At 34.0% G+C, this 17626-nt stretch overlaps 2 protein-coding genes across 3 annotated transcripts in view; one reads left to right on the top strand and one right to left on the bottom strand.

The window, feature by feature from the left end:
- Positions 1-5918, top strand: part of LOC106114290 (hemicentin-2) — a 220266-nt gene extending 214348 nt beyond the window's left edge. For both annotated transcript variants that reach the window (XM_013307429.1, XM_013307428.1), the window contains 3 exons: positions 2737-2871; positions 3997-4213; positions 4889-5918. In XM_013307429.1, the coding sequence (XP_013162883.1) occupies positions 2737-2871; positions 3997-4213; positions 4889-5004 (468 nt within the window). In that variant the 3' untranslated portion in view covers positions 5005-5918. The remainder of the gene's footprint in view (positions 1-2736; positions 2872-3996; positions 4214-4888) is intronic.
- A 2667-nt stretch (positions 5919-8585) lies between these two features.
- LOC106114052 (ATP-binding cassette sub-family B member 8, mitochondrial) lies at positions 8586-15536 on the bottom strand. Its single transcript, XM_013307128.1, has 14 exons — positions 15364-15536; positions 14953-15280; positions 14590-14745; positions 14153-14298; positions 13835-13910; positions 13275-13415; positions 12628-12812; positions 11903-12080; positions 11382-11501; positions 10983-11086; positions 10453-10627; positions 9915-10093; positions 9254-9401; positions 8586-8863 (listed from the first exon to the last, which is right to left on the bottom strand). The coding sequence occupies exons 1-14, from the start codon at positions 15408-15410 to the stop codon at positions 8768-8770; spliced, it is 2079 nt and encodes a 692-aa protein (XP_013162582.1). The 5' UTR covers positions 15411-15536; the 3' UTR covers positions 8586-8767.
- Positions 15537-17626: the final 2090 nt, after the last annotated feature.

Raw genomic sequence — 17626 nt, forward strand, 5'->3', positions numbered from 1 at the left:
AATACCCTCATCGTATGCGAAGCTAAATTCCAGTTAAATGTTATTTTAGCAATCCTAACTTTCAGTCGAATTTATAATCTAAATCATGAATAATTTACTACCTAATTTATAGGAAGTAAATACTAACTTATAAGCTGATATAAGACAGACAAAATTACACACCTAGATTATTAAATCCCAAGACAGGAACTCATTTTATTCTAGTACGCTATGTCATTAGACACACTTCAAAACACTTAAAGCCTAGATTACAGATAACATATAACAAACACAAATAATTCATACAAAACACATACAACCTCCCAAAGTATGTCGGGCTTTTCGTTATTATCTTACTAATATTATGAATGCGAATGTTTGAATGTATGGATGTTTTTAGAAGGTATCTCCAAAACAGCTGCATGGATCTTGCTAAAATAGATGTAGAACATAGTCTGGAAGAACACGTAAGTTACTAATTAACATTTTTTTAAACTGCGCGGACGGAGTCATAGACGACAGCTTGTATTTAATAACTTTAAGTACGAAAAGATTACGTATTATTCAGATTAGCTATTTATTTGGTAGCATCTGTTCGAGATGTTACGTTAACGAGAATTTAGACGAAGCTTCATGTGTCAATAACAGACGGTATAAAAATATACGATAAAATAAATAAACCGAATATCGAATATTAAATCTTATTTAGTTGATGTTCTTATTTTATGACGTCATAATATTTTACGATCAGCTTCTTATAGAAGCACTCACTCTCTCTCTTTCTCTCTCTCACCCTCTTGCATCCCACAAGGTGATGGAGTCAGCTTTCCCAATCCGTCCCTTCCACTTCGCTCTGTCCACGACATCTTCTGAGACTTGACACTCACTCACGGTGTCTCTTACAATATAACATAATTATCAGTATTATTCTAATTTAATGATAACAATGATTTAATAATATTATAGCAGTTGTAGACGCCAGCAACAACATCTGTTGCACAAATGGACAGGCTCGACCAGTGCAATACTACGAGTATACCAAAGACAGGCGTGCAGTGGATGTAATTTTACGTTTCGTCTGTTAAGTGTGCGCAGCGGAGGTTTTATGTCCTCTTTTCGATTCCACCCTTTCCTTGTAAGGAAAGGATGAGAAGGAGAAGTGTGCTGAGGATTAATTCACTTGATAGATAAACAATTCCGTTTTTAAATTTAGCATATAGACGAAATTATTTAACTATTATTTTTAGCTAAATATTTAAACAAATTTTCCCAAACAGATACTACTTAGGCCTTCAAGAGATGAGCATTTAATCTCCTTAGAGGCCGGCAACGCATCTGCGGTTTCTCTGGCGTTGTGCATGTTTATGTGCGTTGAATCTATTGTCTAATATTAATTGATCCAACGCCCTCCACTGCTCGTTTGTCCGTCTTTCTTCTGTTAATATTATTCAAGGCTTTTTATTACTATACCAGATATGTTATATATCAAAACAAGATAACTCTTTTGCCAAATTTAACGTTCCGATTGGACAGACTTAATTGTTTGGTTATTCACTTCAAATTAATATTAACAGTAAAATAATTATACATTTAATTTACTTAACCTCAATATGTTGAACGAATTGATGTCAAAGGTTTAGTTGAATAACAGATTTAAAAATGTTCGTTTATTTCTTTGCTTTTTGATTAAACAAAAAATAAAACGATTCGCTGAAATTGATCTACTTTAATTTAATAATGTTTTGATAAATTTATTTAACTGGATTGGACTGTTATATTTTATTGAAACAATTTATATTTTATAAATCCGAATCAGAAATAAATTTATATTACAATACAGAAGCAAGTTCAATTTCTATTAGTCTTTATACTCCTTAACGACTCACTACGTAAAAAAACTCACATTTCAATTTTTCAATCAAAAAATCTGAAAGCAAAGCGAAGCTATGTAAACGCAATACAAAAGATATTCAAGCAAGTAAAACATTCCAACGGTGGATTGGCGCTGGAAACAAAAGACCGCCGCGTCAGTACTAGCTACGGTGCTTTGATTAAACAGCTAATTCCACGCGCTGCAGCAGGCACTCAAATGTTTCATTAAATTGCAAATGCGTTCGCGGAATGACATACAAAAACGGGATAGAATGCTTTTAGTCGTCAAAGCGCTTTAAAAAAACCTAAATATGAATTGTTTAGGCCAAACACAGATATTTCGTTTCTTTTATTTAGCGACAATTATAAAGTGTAGAAGACGAATTATTCGCTGCGTAGTCCACGTCCCGAGCGCTAATACGAATTAACCTAAGCATTTTTGCGTTAACTAAATTAATAAGCCGCTTTAAAATGCTAATACTATACCGTACATATGCGCAATAAGATGATTTATCTTGAGTGCCTTCTGTAGAAATAACAGTCTTATTAATGTACTACGAAAGACATCGTAAAACCTGCATATCTTACTAATATTATAAATGCGAAAGTTTAGATGGATGGATGGATGTTTGTTTGAAGGTATCTTTAAATCGGCTAAACGGATCTCGATGAAATTTGGCACACATATAGTATATAGCCTGGAAGAACACATAAGCTCCTAATGTCTTTTGTTTTACTCCCCGCGGACGGAGACCGAGCGACAGCTAATGATAAATTCAAGGAGGAATGTGACATTTACTAATCTTTCAGACTCGTCCCACTTTCAAGAATCAGAATTATCACTCGTTTCATTTCCAAGAATATTAATACATGTTTAATCCTCAGGTATCAACTCGCACTGGTATTGTGTCACATTACGTACGACTACAAATCGTGGTGCCCGAAGCTTTCATTCTGGGATCCGGAGAGCACCACGTCGACCTCGGCAGCGTTATACATCTCATCTGTATTGTTGAGAAAGTAAGTGATATCATTATCTTTAATCAGATTTATTTTGCAGCTTCAAAAATACTGATGTCTCTGTTTTTGTAAAGATAATGACAGGGATGCATATATGTTTGATATATTTCGTCTTTGAAAGTTAAACTCATTGCAGCTAACATTAAGTAAAATTAGTAAATTGTATTTTAAATATAATAGAAATTGTAGTTGAATTGTTGAATAGAATTTAATCTTTTTATATTAATAGTTCAACATTTATAACTGCTATAACGTCAAATGGACCGTTCACTTATTTTCGTTGTCCATTCAAACAAAATTGTAGGTACATTAGTTGCGAACCAAATTTCGTAATCCCCAGACGATATCTTCCATTTAATCACGCGGATATCCCTCCGTGTACAGACATATATGTATATAGTCGGCAATTGGACGCGTAAAAGCTAGTATTGTTATAGCGATGAGATCATTCGTAACTTTTATTGGTCACTAATGGTATTCTCACTGTTACGGGTTAACGACTATCGCTATGGTGGCCGTAAATTCGATGGCTCGCTGACCAACAGTATCTAGGGCTGTCACAGGTCAAACCCAAAGTTAGAGGTACATGGTGGCATTTAAACTACATGCCGAGACGACAAACGTGGGTAAAACATGTCGCTAGATATAATATTTTTTCATCGTCCTGTATAAAGCAGAGTTAGTCATATATTTTGTTTGTTCTTTAATGGATGCCGTAGTTTTTTTGGTCGACAATACACTGGTTAAGAGTTTTTTCAGCCAGTGTTCGGGTCCAACTTTATTGAAAGGTGGCAGCCCTAACGATACCGTATACGACTGTTGTAAATAGCTCGGTAAAATTTTGTTTCTATTCTAAAAAAGGACAAATACATTGATACGTTTGTTGACTGAGACAGAATTGTTATCGGTAGACGTTTCAAACGATATAACGTTGACCAATTTATTGAAATTTCCTTAAAGAGTCGTAAAATTATGAATTTAACTTATAAGTACCGCTTTAACTTAGAAACAATATAATATTTAACATAAATGACTTCTTTATTCTACCAATAAAAGTGATATTCTAATTAAGTTCAGACATCGTCCTTCAATTATAGTATTGTTGAACTATTTCTCAATTTCCAGAGTCCAACGCCACCGCAATACGTATTTTGGTACCACAACGACCGCATGATAAACTACGATGCGACGCGTGGCGGCATTACGGTGGAAACGGAGCCGGGTGCGCGTACACAGTCGCGGCTCACAGTACGAGGCGCTACATTGAAAGACTCCGGCAATTACACGTGCAGCGCTAGCAACACCGAACCCGCCTCAATACACGTGTTCGTCTCTGAAGGCAGTAAGTACTATTTTAATCTTGTTTTTTCACCAAAACCACGGGGACCTTCTGCTTTGTGCCAGGATCACAAGAACCCTTAATCATCTCCTGGACAGTAAATTTTTCAATAAGCAGCAAGATTTTAGTTGTAAATTTATCCCCGTATTTGAAGGCAGATTTTTTTTAATCTCCAAACATATACTCGTTTCTAAAAGCGTGTTCATTTTCAAAAGCTGGAAACAGTTCATTGCAAAGGAATAAAACGTGCACAGAATAGGGTGTCTTATAACTGCTGTGGAAATGTGTGAAACACGAAAAATTAAAAGAAAACGTTGAATTAAATTTACAGATAAATATACCACAGAGACATGAACACGAGTTGCAATCAATGAAAAGCTTTACAAATTGGATTAAATTCATATACTTTTAATTGTTAAATTGAAAGACGAAACCCAATCGAATGTGTAATGCGTTTGTTAACTCCAATAACGTAATTTTATACCTTTTATTATTGAAAATAAGTTGCATCAATCAATTTAAAGGATTTAAATGAAAATTAAAGCAATGTAAAGTTACATTATTGAATTGTACAGCAACGGCATATTTTATCCCTTACGAAAAAAAATATTTCGATATTGATTCTTTTCTCTTTCTATTGATATAGATAAATTCAGCTGCCATTTTGTGTAATTCCAGGCAACAAGATGGCGGCGATCCTGCGTCGCAACACAAGCGCGATACACGGCATCACGTCGAGCGTCACCTGTCTATTGCTGCTGTCCTCAGTGATGGTTCACTTCGGCCTACGATGACGGTGATATTAAGATCACGGTAGTTAAGCATTTGGTACTGTATATAAGTTTATCGCTGTCTTTCGCAAGTTATCGTGTTGAATAGTCAGAAACAAAACTTACCACCTCGATGTCATGTTCATGAATGCTCTTCAGCGATGCTCCTTCAATTTTTTTTGCAGTATAAGGTGGCAAACTGACAAAGCAAAGCGGTTGCAACCATTCAGTAACGATTTTAGCTCTACTAGCGCCATGGACAAGACACCCTTTTTTACCATGTCTTGGGAGGCAGGTTAATAGGGTTATGTATGCGAAGATATTATGTCCAGCGCCCTGGGCGTTCACCCAACCACGCCCTACCCTAACGCCGGCCCTGTAATATAGACTGAGGAACCCTACATACCTAAAGAGGGTATTCAGGAGGTTTATCAAAGCTGATCCTAAAAATTTGTAGCGGTTCCGACACTGATAGGCGACTATGCCAACTACCTCCCACCACAACCCAGCGCCTCAAAAACAGGCGAGATTTTTCAAAGCGTCTTTGTGCGAGAACATTAAAATTGATTTTATTTAAGTAACTGTAAGAATTAAAAGTGATATACGTATAACCGTACAAATTTATAATAGTAGGAATGGCAAGGATTTATAAACTTGATTATACAGTACCAAAGACAATATTTACATACCATTTCATTCTAGTCGAGTTATAAGCTTCGTAAGTTGGTTCGTAATTAATATAGAGTAAATTAATAATTGTGGTGTCTATTCTTAATCTCTTGTCATTTTTTAAATTTTGAAACTGGTTTATAGATCTTTTTTTTTGAGAACACCAAAACTGTGAAACAGGGTGTGCTTTTTTGGTAATGATATTAAAGCCCATTTGTTGAAAATTTACCTTTGTTTTTTTACTGCCCAAAAAGCTACACAGTCATAATATTATTTTGAGAAGCTATAATATAAAAAAAATGCAAATATCAAAGATTATAAATAAAACAGACAGTTTAGGGATCCAAGAATTCTAGCAGATGAATTTGTAAATAATTTCACACTTTCTTTTATCTATAATAATTCCATTGTCTTCATTGTTATTAAGTATAGACCGACGAACTTATCTGACCCGGTGGGAAATTATAAAAAATTACCCTTTTACTACTTACAGGAGGCTCCTTTTAATGTCATAAACTGTCACAAGATCCTTGTTCATATTTTTTCATATTTTACATACTTGCTGCCAAAAACTAACACCGGGTCAGATAACGTTAACGCACTATATTATTTTAGTTTGATACATGTGTATTGTATAGCTAATATTAATACGTATTAATATCGATGTAGTAGGTTAAAGTAAACGTTATCAATAAAATTATAATTATTGATGTCATAGTAAAAAAAAAATTCTAAACAAACCATAAAAATCATCTTGCTGTCCTTGTCTAAAATTATAGATAAAAATATAAAATTATCAATTACATTAAGAATAAAAGTGTCATAATATGTCAAAGACTAAGTTATGACAGATACGACAATCTCTTTAAATTGTTTTTAGTTAATTACAATTTATATAATATGTTTATTGTGTTCTTATTATACAGCGTCAATTACATATGGATATACAAATGTTTTTAATATACAGTCCAGGGAACGCTGAAATTAAACCACTGTATACATATGTACACTGTATACTGTATGTATATTAGTTCAAACATTTTATTAAAAAAAAACTTTGCTATCTCATATTTATCTTGTGTTTTTAATACTTGCATATAAATTTATATTAAAATACTAAGACGATAGCTCAAATAACTATTATAACTAGTCAATGTAAATTCACTATTCCCTTTTAATTTCAATATTAATTATTGTTAATGTGTGTGTTAAAGTAATAATTAATAAATTCCAAGGAATTAAAATTAGATTTCTTGGAATTTTAATATAACAAAGCTGACTTGACAACTGCCGCGCAATAATGTCCTTGATCTTCTAACCTTTACAACTGCCGAGTCGGAGGAAAATTGCTAATCTACATTCCTTTTGTTTTTATGGAGCTAGACGTAATCATTTTAAACAGCTTTAATCTGCAATTTCTCATTTATAACCATAGAATGAGGGCCAAATTACCAATAGAATTTAAAAAAAAGTTAAATGACCCGTAGAACGTTTTTCAAAACAGTAATTTTTATAACAAATATCAAAGACAAGTCAGCTCTGAATCATTTACTCTATGACAAGATCATAGATTAGTTGTCGGTGGTAAAACATAGAGTAAGTAATGTATGGTCAGTATACTTGAATTCTAAGATAAATATTGTCTAATTCTAAAAAAATTGTTATTATCTGTAAATATAAAATGTAAACTCAAAAGGTGGTATATATCTGCCTTTAGGTATTGTAAATAACTTGTCAGTGTTGTTTAAAAATTACATACTGTACAAAATAATTTTCGTGATCCTAATATGCAATAAATATTTCTTCGGATGATGGCTTTTATTTTTAATAGTTTCCTTGACTAATGCCAGTTTTATCACGTTAAGTGAAAATATAAATAAAGGTAGGCAACGCATATGCAATTGCGTATGTCTATGGGCAACGGTCACTTCGATATTTCATCGATTTTAGGTGGCTGCTCGTTTGCCACCGTATCATATAAAAAAAAGAAAAAAAACATTCGTCAGCTGTATACTTTGACCTAGACTCAACAATAAGATAGTCATTGTTAAAATTTAAACAGTAAGTAAGTTTTTGAAAAAAAAAAAAAACTTTTTTTTAGTTAGAGTTATTAAATCGCAACCCAAGGTTTTTAATTAATAAAATCTTTATTTTACATTTATAAAATCTTACGTAAACAAAGTACAGCTTATAGAACAAATTGTCGGTCGTCTCTCGCTTATCTTATACTAACTGGGCCAAGACTGGTCGTATACCTTGTTACTTGATTTACATTAAAATTTTCAAGCAAAATTTGCTTATAACGTAAAACAAACATTTCATCTTAGTAAGTCGTGTAAAGGTTTTGAGAACCAATGAAATAATATAGAAGAAAAAAAAAAGATTTTTTTTTCGCCAAATATATTTGATACTGGTAAATGTTACTAATATTATAAATGCGAATGTTTGGATGGATGTATCGATGTTTGAACTCTCCAGAACGTTTGCATGTATATCTCTGAAATTTGGCATATATGTAGAACATATTCTGGAAGAACACATAGGCTACTAAGTCTCTAATTCCGGACGGAGTCGCGGGCGACAGCTAGTTGTTAAAATAAAAAAGGAATAGAAACAAATTAATTTATTACATCTTTGCTTATGTACTAAATAATGTGTATTTATTATATGTAATTTATTTGGTCTCTACATTGATTTAATGGATCACAGATATAACAATAAAGACAAAACATTTAAAATATACCATCACGTAATTCACAAACAACAAACCCTTAGAACAACAAGTAAAACAAATATAATTCAACACTATTTTTTTTATATTTTTCTCTATTAAAAAATCTATTTAAATTGATTACTATTGTATACGGTGAAGGAAAACATCGTGATGCTGCACATATCTGAGAAGAAATTCAAAGATATGTATGAAGTCAACCAACCCGCACTGTCACCCTTAACTTATGGTAGGTTCCGAGTCCCTCGGTGGGGACTGTTCAACACTTAGTCAAGTATTGAACCGTCCCCACCGACGCTCTTTTTAAAATTAAATAAAAAGTTTGTACAATTCTGGAATTATACACGTCACAAATAAATAAAAATATTTTACTAATTATTTCTATATTTATAGATTTCTAGTTCCATCGGGATCTTGATCCTGTTGCTTTATAAGATTCCAATAGAAGCCTTTTTGTTTTTTCAACTGTTCGTGTGTACCCATCTGTAATTACAAAAACTTATTAACAGCGCCATCTATATTACATCTTTAATAAAATCAGCGCCATCTATACGCCATTTTTAACACTAATATTAAATTATTTTAAATAGATGTGTTACCGTGAGTTTTTTAGACCAAAATCTCAGTTTAAAACCTATTGATGTATCATACACGTCAAAGATAATGACAGGGATGACAATATGTTTTAAAAAGAGATTTTGGACTCAGTAACCCATGGTAAGGCCAATTTAAAACATACTGGCCAGTTACAGCATAAATTAAAAAATGAAAAGTATTACAAATACCACGACATTTAAGCGTATACTATTATGAAGAGAAAGATAGAGACAGACAGATAAATACGCAAAGGTGCGAAAGAGACAGAGTGCGTACCTCTACAATATTCCCTTTGTTGAGAACTACAATAATGTCAGCTTGCATGACAGTGGAGAGACGATGCGCAATAACAATCACGGTGCGGCCGCGAGACACGCCCTCTAGTGCAGTTTGCACAACCTTCTCACTGGCCGAGTCCAAAGCACTGTAATATACAAAAAGACACAATAGATGGCGTTAAATATATTTTCTACATACTACAAACATTAGTAAATAATAAATGGATAGATATTGTTTTAAAATTGATTTTGCTTCGTTCCAACTTAAACGAACCTGTTGATGTGACATTATAGTTAAATCTAACAATACTATATGTGGGAATCTACACCACTGCCACAAACCGCTACCATCAGTGCCAAAATGGCGAAAATCGAGTAAGCACAAAAAACTACATCGTATAGCCTCTTCATTTATAGAGGACTACAAATAACACTAGATACCTTTAAAAAATAACTAAATAGTGTTAGAAAGAAAATCCGACACTGCCGTTGTACTGGCACAACACTAGCCTTACTAAAATGTCGACGTTTATGTCCCCTCACTAATCATTCTGACACTTGACTTTGTAACAAAAGCGCGCCATTCGCACCAAAGGATTCTAACTAATGTCTAAAAATAGCTATTACTATTACTAGCAAATATAACTACTAATAAAAACCTTGTAGCTTCATCCAGTATCATAATTGGTGGGTCCTTTAGTACAGCGCGTGCGATAGCTATTCTCTGTTTCTGTCCTCCAGATAGCGACATCCCTCTCTCTCCTACCAGTGTATTGTAGCCCTCGGGGAAGCTTGTAATGAAGTCGTGAGCATTGGCCGTCATCGCAGCTTGATAAACCTAAAGCATAATTTAATTACATAAAACTTTGTATTAATGTTATAACATTGTAGCTTTTTTGTTTTCTTCTCGAATGCAAAGTGAACTCTTCGATTACATGCAACGCCATCTTTTGGTATATTTATACACTTTTCATGTATAAATTATAATCTTACTTCTTACTAATATTATAAATGCGAATGTTTGGATCGATGCTTTTTTTGAAGGTATCTCCATAAAGGTTGCATAGATGTCGCTGAAATTCGGCATAAACGTAGAGCATAGTTTGGAAGAACACATAAGCTACTAATTCTTTTTATCGCGCGGACGGAGTCGCGGGCGAAAGCTAGTCGGAAAATAATACTTTATGAAAAACTTACCTCATCGTCAGTAGCTTCAGGTTTACCATATCTTATATTCTCCTTGACAGTTGTAGCAAAGAGCACAGGTTCCTGACTGATAAGCCCTAGCGCTCTGCCCCGCAGCCATTTGCAATCCATCTCACGTACATCAACGCCATCTATTGTCACCGAGCCTTCATTAACGTCATAAAACCTGAAAAAAAAAACACTTATAGATCAACAAACGTATCTTATCCAATGGGTATATGTGAAATTAACTACAATAGCACACTAGCGCCTCCATGACAATATCAAAAATGTCAAAGATTCTTGTAATTGAGGTTCAAGGTCAGCTTCGTGTTTTGTCCGACTCTCTGTGCGTGTAGGAGGCCTAATATATTTCTCTTCCCCTTCCTACAATTTTCTTATAATGAAAAGATGGAGGGTAAGTGGATTTGACGGAGGAGAGAGGATCGAGTTCCATGCAGCGGTATGGAGATACTATCAAACAAACATCCATCCATCTAAACATTCGCATTCATAATATTGGTAAGATTCTTTTAACGTACCTTTCTAGCAAAGCAGCAATAGTTGACTTTCCATTACCCGATGTGCCAACAATGGCCACCGTCTTACCCGCCGGTATCTTCAGATTGAAATTCTTCAAAACAACCTAATAAACATGAAAACATAAAATTAATTTGATTTTTAACTAAAACAAAGGAATGAAAATAAAATGATTCTTTGGATACAATGTTTTACATTTTTCCTTTAAACAATAAAACTTTTTACATGGATGGATGGATGACTACTAATTAAATGTTTTTTTGTATTTACTCCGCGCGGTCAGAGTTGCGGGCGACAGCTAGTTTGGAAACATGGTATCCTCCGCTGTGCTTTCTAGCCTTATTTACTCGTAAATTTATTAATTAAATGACATTTATTTATTCCAAGAGTTAGAGACTTACAGCTTCAGGTCGTGTGGGGTACGCGAAGGCGACGTCCTTGAACTCTATATCTCCGTGGAACTCGTGGTACTTGATCACTTTCTTACCCGACGTGTCCATTTGAGGCTCTTTATTGATATACTGAATATTAAAAAAAAATTAAAAAAAACATCAAAAAAAAAAAAAAATAATCACACTTTTTTATCCACCACCAAATTTTAATTAGATTCGGAAGGGTAGAAGATGTATAAGACGGGTAAAGAAAAATTTTTGTACCCTTCTGTCCATTAAAGGTGGCCCTTTACTGTCCCGTTTCTGACATGTTACTATAGAAGTTTTTTTTGTTGCTAAAAATATAAGCACATTTTTTTGTAAATTTACTAGTATTTCTTTTACCATTCCAACTAAGCTGTAGGCTTGTGCTAGGATATAGTTCACGACAATAGTCGAATGGCGGAATTCGAACCCCTGACCTCGTGATCGGAAATCCGTACCCTTAACCATTAGACTATTGACGCTTAAGTTGTAGTGAGGTGACTAACTTCGAACACACGTCCCCCAGCACTGAGACCCTTCACCACGGAGCCGAACAGCAAGGAGAGCTGAGCGACGGAGCGCTGCACTGTCTGCGCGTTCACCAGAAACGCCATCACGTCGCCCGCAGACATCTGCCCCGTGGACATCAGGTGTCCACCCAGGAACATCGTCGCCAACACCATACTGATCATATTCAATATAATAATTGTTCATTACCACACAAAAAAGGTACAAAAAAATTAAATTAAAAGCGGACTCCTTAAAATACTACGGTCAGTCACAGGAGGGGGGGGGGGTGGCTCAGATTTTAGTCACGTAGTCGTTAGTTGTTTTTTTTTTCATAACACATAATTCACTAGTAATTTAAGTATGCTGGCAGTCTTATGCTATAAAGAAGAGTTTTAGCCTAATTATTTATTTTTCAATTTTAACCTGTGAAATACTTAAAAAACATAATTATGAATTACTACGTAAAAACTAAAGGAGGGGGGTGTCTTGGCATATACTACGAGTGGTCACCGAGGGGGAGGAAGGGGTCGAAAATACTAAAAAAAATAGGTCTCGTAGTATGGGTATGTTCCCTTACTTAAGACTAACTTAGATATTGTGAAACAGACTCTTGTACGTTTACAAAATATTATGTATATAAACATAGCTTTCGATTGCAGTATTATACCAAAGAGTAAGAGAGATGAGAATACGTGTCAAAGCGTCTGTTACTAAGTCTTACCCGTTAAGGAACAGATTAGTGCCAGCTTGGAACATGCCTACACCGAGGCCGAGCTCCATACTGAGAGCTGCAGCAGCCTCACATTCGTTCGCGAACGCCCGCGCCTCCTCCGCCTCGCCCGCGAACGCACGAACAGTACGCATATTCGATATCGCCTCTTCTGCTACTAGAGTTGTCTTCTCTATCTGAAATTTAAAAAAAAAATATTTTTATATTTGTGACATATTTCAATGATATTTTAAACCCTTGCAAAGTTATCAAAATGAATCTTATGTATTCTTCCAGATAGTGTTCTATATTTTTTTTGGAAATACATAATAACATACCTCCATCCATCCATACATCCAAACCATTGGATGGTGTTAGAAGGTATTATCAAAATGGCTGCATGGTCGCTACACACAGTCTACTAGTTCTTTCATAACAGGCGGACGAAGTCGCGGGCGACAACTAGTATTGTATAATAAAGAGCTAGATAATAAGATTTATCATCGATTTTAAATAAACCACAACTTAACATAATATAATTACAATTGAAATATAATTTGTGTGCATATCAAACACACATTTTTAAACACAAGACAGGATTTTTACACAAATCAATTGAAAACACTACACCTATTATAATAATAATCTTATCAACTTACCTGGGCTTGAGCTTCTCTTGACAACTTCCTTAATAAAGACCCAATGAAGGTGCCTCCGATGACAACAGATGGTATACATATCAATGTCAGCCCAGTCAAATGCGGAGATATCACTAGAAGACTGACAGCGGAACCAACTACCTAGAAATAGTGGTGAAATAAGATTAAATTTGGTTTTATAATAACTTGTTTTCATTGGTACTATCATCATCATCAGCTCACTATACGTCCCCACTAAAGGGCTCGGAGACTACCTTAAGTTAGGGGTGACTAGGAAATAGTCAACCAGGTTGGCCCTGTGCGGGTTAACTTTACAAGTATCTTTGAATTTCTCCTCAGATATGTGCAGGTTGCATCACGATGTTTTCCTTCACCGTAAGAACGTCAAAAAAATGTACATATGTAAATCGAAAATCGAAAAACACATTGGTACATGGCGGGATTCGAACCCAGGACCTGCAGATTGCAAGTCAAGTGCTTGACCACTGAGCCACCGACGCTCTTATATTGGTTATGTAGTACACTATTCATAAATGTGTAATAAACATATTTTTGCTTACTTGTGTAATAGCCCTCAATCCTCCGGAAATAGTTTGTTTGAATGAACTTTTAAAATCTTGAACATCAACTGTTATCCTAAAACAAGAAAACAAATTTACTAATATTATAAAGCAAGTGTATTGATATTTGTTAGAAAGTACATCCAGAACAGCTCACTGGATTACGATGAAATTGGGCACAGTTGTAGAACATTGTTTGGAAGAACACATAGGCTACAAATAAAGTTTGTTTTAATTCTATGCTGACAGAGTCAAGGGGGTCAGCTCATACTTTACAAAGATGATGTTAATCATATTAGAAATATTTAGCAAATATACCTATTTACTAATTCTCCTGTTCTCTCTCTATCAAAGAATGCCATATCCTGGTTTAAAATTGACACAAACAGATCTTGTTTCATTTGAGCTGCAACACGCTCCCCAACTTGAGCCAGCAGATGTATGTAGAAAAACGTGAAAATAGCCTGGAATAAATAGAAACATATTAGATTTTTATTTACTTTAAATGTATACTATTTAAATTTCATAATAAAATGTATTTAGGTTTTCATTGGTAAAACAAATAAATTGTTAAAAGAAAGTAACAAAACTATTTTAAATTTCTTTTGAAATGGGCACACATGTAGAATATAGCCTGGAAGAACACAGGCTACTTATTAAGTTTTTATTAATTCTGCACAGACAGTCCCGGTCGACAGCTAGTATTTCTATACAGAGGAAATCACAAGGAAAAGTTAGCAAATGTTAAAGCTTACCTGTCCAATATATAATGAGATCATTTTTAATGCAGGCATTTTGATCTCTTCAATAAAATCTGTACTAGGATTGTGTTTCATACTGGCTAAGATGTTTACTATGACCCCCAACATAGCTGGTATGTATACATTTAGGAAAGCAACTGCCAATGCTGACTGAAAAGAAGTTAACACCTTAAAGTAACCTAAAAACAGTGTTTTATTTATTTGTATTTGGCCAGTTTATTTTTGCTATAATATAATCAATATAGAATAGATTTTAAGGACTAAACCTTCTGCCTAAAGCCCTAAATTTAAATTGGTCAAGTGGTATCACTCAAAGGTAATTTAATTTTGGATAAGATTTAAATAGTCAATACTTACTGCAACTGCAGCCGCTAATAACCATTTATGTGGTAATAAATACTCGAAAAACCTTTTCCAATCAAACTTTGCACTGTCATCATGTAGGTTTGGTCTTCTTTGGATTGTCCTTGTGACATTGGCTTTACAAAATGCAGTCCCATTATACAATAAGCGTGCTCCCAACCCTAAACTTATGCCTGCACACAATTTCCAAGGGCTACAAATTAAAAAAGTGTTTGCTCTCTCTGTACTCTTTTGGGCAGAACTAAATAAATGTTTTGTTGTAAAACCCGGTTTATTTTTTACTACACTGTTAAAGTATCCATTGCTTTTCGCTAAAATATGTCTGAAAATAAATAACTTATGTTAATTTTCCTCATTACAATGTTAAATAACATTCATTTAGTTTGGCATTGGTAAAATTTTTACCTTTGGCGTAATAACTGACAACAAGGTGTTTGGAGTAATTGCCACATTTTTTAAATATAACAACACTCTGTGTATATCATACTTTCTCTTTACACATAACTTCACTTATTTTATCATAGAAATACAACAAATAATTGAAACAAATTGTTACAGCACAGGTAGACGTCAACCAACTGTTTACTGTCAAGTGTCAAACTATCAGCATCAAATTGGCAGTTTGACATTTTTTTTGTTTTATGACCTGGTAACATGGACCTTTAGGTCATATCTTATTTTGTTTGATATTTGAAGACAATTGTAAATCAAAGAGCCCGAATTATCGATGAAAAGATTTCGCTGAAAATTTAAACACATCCTTCAAATATCTTTAAAATAAGCTTATAACTAAAGCACACTTGTTGTTTTTCTTATTTTTTCACCTACTTAGTTCTCGCGAATAAAAAAGATTTGTTTTATAGCAAACAAAAACATTAGCAAAAGAATACAAAACGGTATAGCGTGTTAGCCGCTAGATGGCGATACAATATTATATAATTGCAAAACAGACCGAGATGTGAAACATCGTGGTTTTTCAGAGTTTATTTTGATATATTAAATTCCTCTTTGTGCTATTAAGCTCATTAAACCACACACATGACATTTACATTTTAACCTAGAGACATATTCACGACCATTCTACATTTTATTGCAATTTTCTATTCAAGACGGCTCGTAATTGTTGTTTGTACAGAAATTGTTTATTCGTAAAGAAATATAAAGCGGAACAGATCATTCTTTGGACACATGCATATAAGTTTAGTTACAATTAAATATAGAAAATTTAACTGCGGTACAATTTCCATAACAATGTATGCAACGATAACTTAAATACTCCTTGGTCGTTTTTTTTATTCGAAAATCAAACAGATGGTCGAGTGGAGTGCGGGCCCCGATTTCGCGCCAATACTACCCATTGTGTAACTGAAGTGGCGCGAGCATTACGCAATTATTTGTATATGCCAGTTTTATATTTGATTTTATGCCATTTAAAGTTCTATTAAGCACTTCTTAGATGCAGAGATATTGATTTTTTAACTAATGCTTTGTTTCATTCACTTCAAAAGCCTAAGTAAACTATGAATCTTACTCTGTGTAAACAGAGAAATGTTAAATACTATTATATATATTTTTAAACATTTTGGTATAGGATAGTATCGAGCATAATCTACGTATTAAAATGTCTTCCGAAGATTTCTAACGCTGGTCGGAGATAATCTTTACGGCTGGTCATCGCTTATTAATTTAGTAAAATTATTATTATTCCGATACGATAGAATAAATCATGAGGGGAAAATAATGATTATAAATCTTTCTCTGACCACAATGTATCCATAAAATGATTACTAAATGGATTATACGCAGAAAAGCAATCGAATTTAGAATTATATTTATTTTATAGAAAACAAACAGGTCATATGAAGTTTAGTATGAGGACGGACAGAATGATCTAGGATTAGGCAGATACCATTAATATGGTCTTATTCGAAGTAGTTTTTACGTCTATTTGACATTTTTCAATTGTCTATGAGGACACTTTCTACCCTGGGGACCCTCATAACAGACTAAATAACATTATTATTGCTAATTTTATTTCTTACCATAGTTGAGTTGTTAGACATTATGGGTACAGCAGTGTAGCCAATCTATTCGATACCCATCCTAATCTTACTTATCTTACTAATATTAAAAATGCAACGTTGCATCTGCAGTTCCTCGGGTGTTGCAGATGACCATGGGTGTCGTTGATCACCTCGGTGTTTCCGCCACTCGTTTGTCCCCTTCTCTTAAAAAAATGCGAATGTTTAGATGGATGGATGGATTTTTGTTTAAAGGTATCATCAAAACGGACCTTCGGATCTACATGAAATTTGGCATACATGTAGAACATAGTCTGGAAGAACACATAGGCTACTAATTATTTTTATTTTTTTTAATTTCGCGCGGACGGTGTCGTATCTTCTATATTAATTTATATCTTGCTTCTTAAGCGTTATAAGTCAAATATTTATGTATAATAATCAATTGGAAATTAATTCAAAAGCCATACTGACCATAAAATTAACTACTTACCCATATGTCATAGACACTAATATTGGTACAAATTCAAATGCGTTCCAATAACGATGGATATCTCCTAATACTATAATTTATGGTTTGCGGTGACATAGAAATATGCAAGCGTTTAGTTCGCCCCGAATTGTCTGTCACCAAATGGTTAGGGCGT

Source organism: Papilio xuthus, unplaced genomic scaffold (genome assembly GCF_000836235.2).
Source record: "Papilio xuthus unplaced genomic scaffold, Pxut_1.1 DF828142.1, whole genome shotgun sequence".
Lineage (NCBI taxonomy): Eukaryota > Metazoa > Arthropoda > Insecta > Lepidoptera > Papilionidae > Papilio > Papilio xuthus.

Coding starts and splice junctions, on each gene's coding strand:
- LOC106114052 (XM_013307128.1), bottom strand. CDS start 15,410: ATGTGGCAATTACTCCAAACACCTTGTTGTCAGTTATTACGCCAAAG. Junction 15,281..15,363: donor TGTCAGTTATTACGCCAAAG/GTAAAAATTTTA, acceptor ATTTATTTTCAG/ACATATTTTAGCGAAAAGCA. Junction 10,094..10,452: donor CTGAAGCTACTGACGATGAG/GTAAGTTTTTCA, acceptor ATTATGCTTTAG/GTTTATCAAGCTGCGATGAC.